Source organism: Coenobita brevimanus, chromosome 80 (genome assembly GCF_032717465.1).
Source record: "Coenobita brevimanus isolate Jiangsu-jjx chromosome 80, ASM3271746v2, whole genome shotgun sequence".
In the NCBI taxonomy this organism is placed as follows: Eukaryota; Metazoa; Arthropoda; class Malacostraca; order Decapoda; family Coenobitidae; genus Coenobita; species Coenobita brevimanus.
In genome coordinates, this window is record NC_137033.1 from 16,546,645 (window position 1) to 16,558,719 (window position 12,075).

Consider the following 12,075-nt stretch of genomic DNA (forward strand, 5'->3'; position numbering starts at 1 on the left):
AGGTGGAAGCAGAAAGAAAGGCAGGTAGAAAGGTAAGGGAAGGAAGGAAAAGGCAAGAGGGCATGAAGGAGGAAGGAAGGGGCAAGAAGGGAAGAAGGAGGAAGGAAGAGGCAAGACGGCAAGAAAAAGGACGGAAGAAGGCAAAAAGGAAAATGAAAAAGGCAAGAAAGAGGAAGGAAGAGGCAAAAGGGAAGCAGGAAGAAGCAAGAGGGCAAGAAAGAGGAAGGAGGAAGCAAGAGGGCAAGAAGGAAGAAGGAAGAAGCAAGAGGGCAAGAAGGAGGAAGGAAGAAGCAAGAGGGCAAGAAGGAAGAAGGAAGAAGGCAAGAAGTAAGAAGAAGGCAAGGGGGAGGTTGGATGGGGTAGGCAGTCGGACAAAGAGGAGGGAGGTAGGAGGAGGAAGGAGGAGGGAGATTGGATGGCCCGGGAGGGAGAGGCAGAGGGAGGCAGAGAGGCTAGGGAAGGCAGGAGGAGAGGGGCAGGAGGGGATCGATACTGTAGGCAGTCCTGGCGCCACTCCGTCCCTGCCTCACCGTACCTCACTCTGTCTCATTCTGTCTCACTCCGCCTCACCCTATTCTCATTCTATCTAACCCTGCCTCACACTGCCTCCTTCTCCTCCTGTCACATATAATAATAAAAAAAAACTCAAAACCCAAAATTTCTAACACATTTATGGAACGCCTGTTATTACTGGATATGATTATTGTGCATCCCACCCCACACCACAATTCCCCCTATCTATACGTTTTTCTTCCTCTCTTCAAACATGCAACTCCCCCTTCCCCTCCCCTCACTCTCCTTCCATCCCTCAGATACTCATAAGCTTCCCTCACATCCCTTCCCCTCTTCCTCCGTCCCCTTACATCAAGAGTTCTCGTACTTTTTCCATTTACAGGTCATTAATCCGTACCCCCATTACTGAGGCAATGATTAAAGAATGGTACTCCGTTGACACTAATCCTTTATACAGTGGAAACATATTTGCTGTTGTAAAATTACTAAAATTATGCTTACTTTATAATATATATATATATATATATATATATATATATATATATATATATATATATATATATATATATATATATATATATATATATATATATATATATATATCAACACAACACTGTATCAACGTTAACACACTATCTGAAATGTGACAACCAATATTTTACCTGCCAGCGAGTGAAATGTATGTTTCAGGAAACTCGTGTCTCAGTTATCAGTGTTATCTCATGAATTACATTCGTAAAATTATTATATTTTGTACTTTTCACCAGCCATCACGTACCCCTGGAAGCTCTCTTGCTTACCCTTGGGGTTTCCCCATCTCTTCTCCAACACAGCGGACTTCTACTTCTCCCCTCTCCCTCTCCACTCCATCTCTAACACATCTCAAGCCCCCTCTTCCTCTTCCCCTCACCCTATACAGTACTTTCTGTTTTCCAATTCCTTCTCCCACTCTCCCCCTCCCCCTATCCCTTCCGACATTCCCAACTTCCCTTTCCCTTTCCCCAGTGCCTCCTAACAACACCTTTCAATCTATAATTCCAACTCCCTCGCTGCCTACATCCTCTTCCTCTCCCATAACTGCTTCCTTTCCCTCCTCCTTCCATTCTCTTCCGTCTTCATCTCTCCCCTCCTTTTTCCCGGTCATGAGTCTTGTGTGAATAGAAGAAGGTAAAAAAAGTAAAGAAGGTAAAATGGACGACGGTGTATGAGTTCAGGTGTACACTATTCACCAAACGCTTTTATTTAGTCATTTATCTTATTTTAGTAATTTATTTTATTGAGACATGGGAGCCTGAGTGTAAAAAATAGCACCATTAAGTCTCTCATGGTCAAGACGCCAGATTATTCAATTAAGTTCACAGTGACTCATAACGTCCTTAATACAGATACTAACACTGGCAACTCTCCAATGGTCGGTACAGTTCTAATATTCAATTGAGGCTAACGCCAGACGATTTCGTTGGAATGAGAGTGAGTCATAGGAGTCTGTGAGGTTTAACATGTATTCGTGGTAAACAATGCATTAAATTTTCCCTCCTCTTCTCTCCTCTCTCCTATACTCCAAAAGTCTTGCCCCCACCTCTCCATCCACACCCATCCATACCCCAGATTCCCCTCTCCCTTCCCCACACACCCTTCTCTCTCTCTCTCTCTCTCTCTCCTTCCCTTCCCACACACACACCCTTCAGCTTCTCTCCCTCTCTTCACCATACACACTTGTCCTCTCCCCTCATACACATCCCAGTTCCCCTCACCTTCCCACACACCCCGGATCCCCCTCTATTTCCTCTCCCTTCCCCCGCTTCCTCTCTTCCCCCATATTCGTCCCTTACTCCCCTTCCTCCTCCACCACCCATGACCACACCCATGCTCTCACCTTAATGTCACTCCATTAGGTAATTATATTAATTTCATTAAATTTGTTCATATATATATATATCCGCTTTCTGTCGTCATTACCCCACGCTCGCGAAGTAAGAGAGGGTGTCTTGCGTTGATCACCGTGTGTGTGTGTGTGTGTGTGTGTGTGTGTGTGTGTGTGTGTGTGTGTGTGTGTGTGTGTCAAACAATTTTTACCCGATTTTAACCAAACTTGGTGGAAGAACTGCTGTCACCCAGTGAGTAAACTTTCTTTTTTATTTCCTTTTTTTTTTTTTTTATAGAACAAATAGGTCAAAAGAGCAAGGTCATAGGGCCATGTCGAAATCTGACCAAGCAAAGTCAAAACATTTTTATCCATTGTTGACCAAACTTGGGGAAGGAAAAAAGTAACTGACGTCACTTTACCAAGCGAATTATGGCGTGAAATATGATGCAGTGAGAGATGGTGAGGAAGGGGGGGAGTGTTTTTATTTTTTATTTATTAGATTTTTGAGGCCATGTAAAGAGGACGCACAGGGAAGGGGCTCTTGTCGCAGTGCAGGAAGCCTAAACTCTCACTCACACTTCACACTGACGCAGTTTTGATAATATATAACATTACCCCGCCGCTCTGCTCTTGCCATATTGTGCATTAAGCCGAGTCGTAGCGGCGAGGGAAGCATAGTAACGACTCTTCTTCCTTAGCGATTCATTTTTTCACACTGCACCTATTTACTCCCTCGTAGGTTATTTATATCTTTCTAACATCGATGTACTTTGCATTAATAAAAAAGAAGACATTAATCTCTTCAAACCGAGGACCTGACTATTTTTTTCTATTTCCATTCAATTTCGTCCGTTAAGACAATTTTTTCGAACTTAATAAATTATGTAACAGACGTCATCGTAGTTAAGGGGTTAAGGTATGTGGAATAAAATAATAAATCGCTATGGAAAATGTGTTACGAGAATATGGCTCATCTTGGTTCGTCCCTGAGCTGCCTGTGTCTGACGTGAAGGGTCATGTTAGCAGCTTAGGAGATTTCGTAACACGTATACTTCAGACTTATTCCATTATTCCTCAATATTTTCGTGTTTGCTATCGATACAAACGATTCTGTAACGACATAAACAGCATACAGAACAACGTTAAGATGTAATACGCGAAATAAATCACTACGGAAGATTTGCTACGAATACTACACTCACTGGCGGGAAAAATGAAATATTCTATGATATTACTGCACTGGCCTAAAATTGCCATCTCACCGCCATGTCTCTGTCTTGAATGCTAGGGTGTAACAAAAGATAAACACAACAATATGATGCTAGTCACGAAGAAATTCTATGCAAAGGCTGTAGAGTCGTAGCATTGTCCTTTTCTGCCACTGACCTACGTGAAGTAAGCTGAAAAAGGACGAAAATCTGGACTAAGTGAGGTGAAAAGATTGTAGATCCTTATCTTGATCATGGCCCTTATTTTAGTCATGGCCCTTATCTTAGACATGGCCCTTACCTTATGGCCCTTATCTTAGTAATGGCCCTTATCGCTCCTGATGGGACTATAAAGGACTGGATGATGTAATTACTATCGAATATTGATTCCTCTCTCTCTCTCTCCACTATAGGACAGCTGAAAAATTACAGAGAAGCCTAATGACAGACTGGGACCAAAGGGATCTAAAATAACCAACAGTACCGGTTCTGAGGGCGATCCGTTGTCATCTGTAATTTACACAACACGCGAACCGAAAATACGTGAGTAAACAAAGGGTCCCTGGGCTTGGTGATCTCGTGGCACTTTTTCCTCGGCGATTTACGTTGCCTATTGTGCTTTAATGTACTTTTGTACGTACCGAAATTAACTATGTCGAGATTAAAATGATGTAATAACGTACACGAGAATAATTAGATGTAAGGAAAATCGAATGGTGAGCTACGAAACGCCCCATGCCAATTAGCATACGCAGGCAGAATCATTTATTACGTAAGCGTGTGAGGGAGGGCATTATGCATCACGTAAAAAAAAAAAAAAGAAAGAATCTCGTCCATTAAAACTGAGAGGGTGTTGAAGAGAGATGCCCTCACGTGGTGGTGTGGAGCTGGCTGGTTATGCAAACGTCTCTCAGTCTCCTCCAACCTAGGCTATCCCCAGAAGGAAGGATAGTGAAGTGCGGATAGGGACAACTGTAGCCTACATTCCACTGGGTTCACGTCCAGATGAACCTGGGGTTGCAACTACTACTACTACTGCTGCTACAACAACAACAACTACTACTACTGCTACGACGACGACGACTACTACTACCGTATTATTGCAACTAGTACTGTTACTGATACTATTACTACTGCTACTACTACTATTACTACTACTGTAATTCTACTACTACTACACTACTATTGCTACTATTACTTTAGTACTACCACTACTACTACTCATACAACAGATATGACAGGGGGTTCTCACAAAGGGTGGTATTCTAACGTTGGTGGCTATGGAGTTTTCGTGACACAACGCCACTCCGATTTATCCTGCACATGACACCTTAACATCCCCTTGTCTGTTACTGATGCTAGATCGATATTCCGTATAAACAGCCCCCAAGACAATGCTGCTGTATAATGTGCAAAATAAATGGCTAAGGAAGTGGTGCCAAGAAATCTCGTATGCCGCTTACAATACGGCGTTAAAAATCAATTCTGTGTATATAGAAATGTCTCATCTTTTTCAACTAAAAAAAAAAAAATAAGTACACGGGCTTCTCACAAGGACGAATGGGGGTAAAAATGTATTCTACTCAGCAGTGTTAAAAAAAAAAAAAAAAAAAAAAAAAAAAAAAGGTAGTGCGTGGCGGGCGTATCGGAGTGGTCCAAGGGCGGGGAGGCGCAGTAGGAGTAGCGGCAGACAGGAGCAGTACCGTACCACGGTGCCAAGTTAGCGCTTTTTCCCGCAGGATCTAAACATACCAATTTCCTGTCGCTCTTCACTCCTGCAGAGGGTCCAGGTCGGCTCCAGATTATTGTATATTCTCAAAAAACAACATTAACATATATGGGCATAATTCTTCCCTATTCACTTCCATATAGCGATTTTCTAAAAGCTTAGCGACCAGGAATCGAGCTATTTCCTAAAGATTTTTTTCCAACTATAAGTGATGTTTTAAAAATTTTAACATTTATGCAGCACTTTTCTGTTTTTTCTTTTGTATTTAGCGGCACTTTAGCAGTTTCCGAGCAACTTTAGCGATATTGTGGAGTGCCAGCAATGCCATCAGACGGCAGTGTGTATAGCGACGGCGGAGGGTAAGGTAGATGGTCGTCACTCTCTCCAGGCAATCCGTCTCCACACCACACCCAGCCCAGTCCTGGGTTTCTTCATCTTGTTAGTGTGTGTGCTGCACTCAGTGTGTGTCATGGTCATGTTCTCGTCTCAGGTAATGGCAAAGCACCGTAGTAGTGAGACACGCTGTGAACAAAAGGCATTAGTTTGTAATGATACAGGCGGAATGATGTGAAATAACCCAGTGGTGTCAAGGTTGCCACATGTTAGATGAAGTGGACAACCGAGGGATATTATAGAACTCGCTATATATGAAGAGAACACCCGAGAAGTATTATATAATTCGCTACTGTGGAGGAGAATACGAGAAGGGTATTACATAACTGGCTACAAGCTCCGTGGAATGCAAAGACGTATACTGTTCTCATACGTTAGTAGGTTAACATCTTCGACCCAAGGACGTCAATTTGTATGCTATTCTTGATGCCTCAAAACGATTATAGTGTACGGAAGATCTCCTGTACTGAATTGGTTAATGGAGGCTTTAACTGACTTTCACCAGTAATAATAATAATAATAATAATAATAATCAAACAGTTACCGTAATAAAATCGTCTGGAAGCATTCTGTTGTAAAGACTGATATCTCGCATGTGGATGGTAAACGCGGCAATATTCTGATTATAACGCGTTTACGTGCAACTTGCCCTGACCACAACAGCGTACTGATAAACACCTAAACACTATCCCCAGAGAATGACACGCAGCTATCGGCTTTGCAGTGTACAGTAGGTTCGTATTTTATTTTTACGCTCTCAGAGTGGGTTGTGTTCAAAGGTCTGCACCGCACCCCGCGACCTTTCATTCACACACACACACACACACACACACATTTATTTATACTTTGTGTGTGTCTGTGTATATATATATATATATATATATATATATATATATATATACACACACACAGCTTAGAATCAATTGAAAGGCCAACATTAACAGTTTATAGGACAATACACTGTAACAATCCATATCGGTGTCTGTGTTGTGGTGGTGGGTAACGCTGGAGTAACACGTTCGGCCAGATGGTGTCAGTAGTTTTACCTCTGCCAAACGATTTCACTCAAGAAAACGATTATAACGATCTTGAGTATAACCAGGATTTTTACAATGAGGTTGCCAAGCCTAACTATGGGGTGTCCCAAGGGGAACTCTGGACTGGGGTCCATGGTGATCGCACAGAAATTTGTGGTGGCCAGGCATATTTCACGGGTAGCTAGTGCAAGCGTGTTGTTGAAGGCCAAACAGTAATGACAGGCTATTCCCAAAGTCTGTGGTTACAAAAATCATTACTAAATTGCATAAAACCGTCAAACGGTACGGTAGCAAGAATAAGATAACATTTACCTGCTATGGCTTAGCTGCACCCGGCATCGTACGTGACGTCAGTGTTACACCCCTCACCTTCACGCTTCACATTTCTCATTCGGTCACGTCGCTAGCACTTGTTGACTTGTGGTTCTGTATACAGTATACCACACCACGTTTGTTTACACTGTGCAGCGGACTGAGTATCCTTCTCCCTGTTTTCTTCTTCTTCTTCTTAACATCATCATCATCATCATCAGTTCATTCTCCTCCTCTTCCTCCTTATCATCATTTTTTTTTTTTTTTCACACCAGAGGATAGGGTGAGGAGGGCATTAAAACATCGAAAGAAAACTCCAAAAGAGGGATAACTTTATACTCGATGTACAGCATGCCCAGAGAAATAGAGTTCGATCTAGAAAACTAAATACATCCAGTTTAACACTACATAGACGCTGCGTCGATTTGATGATGGTAACAGTATTCAAATGCATCTTGATTCATATGGTGGCTTTGCATGTCGTACTCGATTGTACTTACACAGTGCTTGATCCTATTTCAGCTTGGCCTGCTGTTTCTAGTCCTTATAGATTGATTCCTCCAGCGAGTTGACATATTTTGTATAATATTTTTTATTTTACTGTATATTATTTAGCTGGAGGGGTTGGATTCTGCATTCATTAACACTTAGTATTCAAGGGCGCTCGCTTAAATCTGAAAATCGTCTAGTAGCCAGTCTAAGTAATATATTACTTAGACTGTGCTAGTAGCAACAAAAAACCTATTACGTCCTCAGGCTGAAAGGTTTAATATTCACACCAGGGCGTATTCAGTTTATTTATTTATTATTGTCTGAAGCCTTTTCCCTCTTGGCACATACTGTATGCTAGTACGAGCAAATGTTCTCTGACAAATTTTCCCATACATACTGGTAAATATTTTCTGAAAGGATCTGAGGAAAATCACACACACACACACACACACACACACACACACACACACACATATGGGCCAAAGATCTTGATTATGGAACCTCCCCCAAATCGTCCTGAACTCGCCCCTGGTGACTTTCAAAACCTTTCCATCTGGCGACACAATTTTACTTAGTATTGTGGAACATCCCTTTTTGTTCAAATTATCTTCTGATCGAAATAAAATCATCTGGAAGCATCAGGTATAAGGAAAAGTCATCGGAGTGAAGTGGGTAAAAATGTATCACTTTAATTTTACCACTCTTAGCAAAATACTGTGTAGCTGCAAGTGTTAGAGGTGCATAGTGTTATTGTGTTATCGTGTTGTAGTGTTAGTGTGTTATCGTGTTACTGTGTTATTGTGTTAGTGTTATTGTGTTATAGTGTTATAATGTTATCATGTTACTGTGTTATAGAGTTATAGTGTTATTGTGTTGTTCTCCATGTCCCGTATTCTTGTCGGTTAAGGAAGTTCCCTAATGCCTTTTCCTAAGCGATTCATTTTTATTACCCCTTACTGTCCTCCTCTGTGGTACATATATCCTTCCACTATGGCCATACTCTGCACAAATACTGCAAAAAAAAGGGGGGGGGGAATATTAACCAGCCATATCTAAAAATAAGTCGCTAAGGAATAGGTGTTAGGGAGCTTCCTTGCCCGACGAGAATACAGTGTTGGTGATGTGTTTTCTAGCTAGGCAATGTGGTAGATTTAGGGCACGTACATAAGTCTTCGTAACACTTCCTCCTTTGCGAGTTATCTTGCATATTGAACGTGAAACATCTGTGTATTACTTCCATCGTTTTAATATCCACATGGCGTCACTCACATACAAGAGGATATTGAACTGTAATGTACAGAATAATTCGCCAAGGAAGAAGTGCTAAGTCATCTCCAGTCACTTAGAATGCGGTGACTGCTTTACAAGTCTTTTATAAAACTGAAGGGCTAAGTAAAAATGGAAAACTGTTATCTCCTTCAGTCAGATAACGTCTTTTATAATCTTGCTACATCCAGACGATTTCATTCAGGTTATGAAGGATTTTAGAGGAAAATGGGTTAGTGCACGCTGTATCTAACCCCTCAAGTTTAAAAAGTCTAAACATATTTTTTTTTTCTTTTTTTAAGAAAGAAGAAACCAAAGGCCAGGTGAACAATATTATTTAGAGATATAGTACTATGAAAAAAAAAATGAAAATGACGTCCTGTAGATGTAACAATCATAAAATTTAAAAATGACGTTCTCAAGCTGAAAGGGTTAACGAAGAATCTTTTTTAGCAATGGGTGGCTGTCTCAGATCCGTATTCTCGTCAGCTTAGGAGGCTCTCTAAAACATATTCTTGCTATAGTTCTTTCACCTTAACCTGGCCCAGATTTTCGTCCTTTTGCAGCGTATTTCATGTAACTTAGTGGCAGTCAATACTACTCTGCATTCTCTCCATAACACCCCTTTGTGACTATAGCATCCAATTCTAGTGTTAATCTGTTATCAGTACTCGGCATTCAAAGTGGATAGATGGCAATTTTAGGCCAAGTTAAGTAAAAAGAATATAGTTTGTTTTGGCTTATGGTAATTCAATACTCACTCGTATGTTATAAATGCCAATGATGCTGACTGAGTATATACAAATTACGTACAAGAAACAGTGAGGTGTAGTATGCATGTTTGTAACCTTTTTGTAGATATTATATAATATGTAAATATAGTATGTAAGTAGTGTGTAAGTAGTTGTAAGTAGGATCCAGGTAGGGCGTCAACGCTTGCTCAGTATGTTATGTCTACGACATATGAGTCACGACTTCCGAGTCCCACCGCCTCTCTTTCTCTAGCCGGTGGGAAACCGGCGATCAGTAGCAGTTCAAACGGGTCTGGGGTAGGACATGTAACTGTCCCCCATCGCTGTATATTGATTCAAGACTGTGTTTAATATATTGTCAGAATACTACAAGACTTTGCCTTTACCTGCAAGCGACGTAAAGGGGGCCATCGACAGCTTTAACATGCAAAATGAATTGCTAAAAAAAGAGATAAAATGAAGGAAATGGAAAAACTACACCCCAATTTGTTATTTGGGGGAAGAGGGCCCAAGTCGGATCGAAACTGCTTATCTCGCATGTAAAGAGATTACACGTGAATTAGTCATGGAATCCTGACAGCAAAATACACTCAGGTGCTAAAAAGCCTTTACGCCCACGAGAAAACGATCCCCAAACCTGACTGGTAATATGGATTGTTTATTTTCAGATGGTAGCGGTGAGAGGCGGCGTGTGTATTGATGAGCGGGAGTGAGGGCAGAGGGGGGCCGCCCCACCGCCACCGACATTCCCGCCAAACACACCGTCACGAGAACCCCTGGCACACCAACCCTAACCCTAACCCCGCCACCTACTCCCTCAACCCCAATCCCAACCCAAACCAAAACCCAGCCACCCACTACTCCCTCGTCCCGCAAGCCGCCTCCACTTCTCGCTCTGTGTCTCCTCGGCGGACTCGACCCTCTGGCTCACCTGGTCAGGCTGCCACTCGCTCTGTCTCACCCCAACCTCGCGCTCAGACATCGACCAATACTGTGTTCTTCAAGACCATCGAAACTACAAGGAATCGACAGAAACTCAAGAAGAACTTAAAGGCCATAAAAGATCCTCCGTCCGGGAAAACTGAACTCGGAAATGTTGTCCTTTACCTCCAGGGAGCAGTTGAGGCTGAGGAAAGCACGCTAGACCCTAAGGTTACTGACAGACACTGGAAGCAGAAACAGCAGCGAAAGGAGCAGCAGCAGAAAGAACACCAGGAGCAGCGAAAACAGTTCCAGAGGCGACATCAGCAGCTACAAGAGGAACAACAGAAGTTATTGCAGCATCAGCAGAAGATTCAGCAGCAACAACTGTACCTGCATTACCAGCACAAGAAGCAGAAAGAAAATCTCGTGAAACAACAAAAGGTCCAGTACGATGTACTTAAAAAGCAGCAAGAACAATTTATCAAGTCACAGAGGAGGCCGCCGAGTCAGCAGCTACTGTACCAACAACAGCACGTGATACAGCAGTTGGCTCAGCAGCACCAGGGCCAGCAACAGCAACTGTATCATTACCAAGCACAACAGCAGGCAACTTTAACACAACAGCTGTTCCAAATTCAGCAGCAGCAAGCCGTGCTGGTGCAACAAGAACACCAGCTGCAGCAAGAGGAGCAGTCGTTCAACGAACTACTTCAGCAACAACTTTTAGAAGAGCAGCAGAGGCAGCAGGAACAGGAACGGCAGAGAGAAGAAGAAAGAAAGGAAAAGGATGAGCTAAAGAAAAAGCTACATCTAGACAATACTGAGGAAACTTCGAGAACAAGCAGCAACGAAAACTTATTTACTGACATCAATACGCTACTGCAAAATGCATTAAAGACTGACGAGGAGTCAGACGCTGCAACTGAAGAAGAAAGCAAGAAGGACGAGGAAAAGAAAGACGAGGGAGAAGAAAGGGAGGAGAAGGAAGACAGGGAGGGAGACGACCAACAAAATCAGGTTGAAGCCACACCCCCAGCCACAAGTACAGAAGACGGCAATGTAGAGGAGCGGGTGGGGCGGGTTCGGTCCTTCAGCTTCAGTAGTGCGGCCACCGAGGAAGACCCTAAGAGATCCGAGGCCCAGCAGGGGCGTCGTCGATCTTTGGGCTTGAGCAAAGGACCATCTGGCCTTAATCACGGACCTTCCCTCTTGAATCTCCACGGACCAACGGGACTGAACAAGGGACCAGGACATCTAAATAAAGGCCCTGCTTGGCTGAACAAAGGCCCTGGCAAACTGAACAAGGGGCCCTCAGAGATTATAAAGGGACCGAGTTTTCTAAGCAAAGGCCCTGCTGAAATCAATCAAGGACCTTCTGAGAGGCGAACGGGGCCCTCGGGGTTAAGCAAAGGGCCAAGTAATCTTAATAAGGGTCCTCTGGCCACACACAAAGGACACACAGTCACCTATACAGGGCCGTCGCTGCTGGCAAAGGGACCATCGAGTAAGATCTTCGGCCCAGCTAACAACAGACGCTCCATCGAACACACACATTGAATTTGAATATTGGTTGCTATTTACA

The 12,075-nt window shown here is 42.8% G+C and overlaps 1 protein-coding gene across 3 annotated transcripts; it reads left to right on the forward strand.

Moving 5' to 3' along the window:
- The first annotated feature begins 5,664 nt into the window (after positions 1–5,664).
- LOC145409178 (uncharacterized) lies at positions 5,665–12,050 on the forward strand. Of its 3 annotated transcripts, none has more exons than XM_080279665.1 (2): positions 5,665–5,755; positions 10,238–12,050. In XM_080279665.1, exon 2 carries the CDS (start codon positions 10,269–10,271, stop codon positions 12,048–12,050), a length of 1,782 nt encoding a protein of 593 aa, XP_080135791.1. In that variant the 5' UTR covers positions 5,665–5,755; positions 10,238–10,268. The 3 variants fall into 3 exon arrangements, with proteins under 3 accessions (XP_080135791.1, XP_080135792.1, XP_080135793.1); XM_080279666.1 differs by having other exon boundaries at positions 5,698–5,761; XM_080279667.1 differs by having other exon boundaries at positions 5,704–5,807.
- Positions 12,051–12,075: the final 25 nt, after the last annotated feature.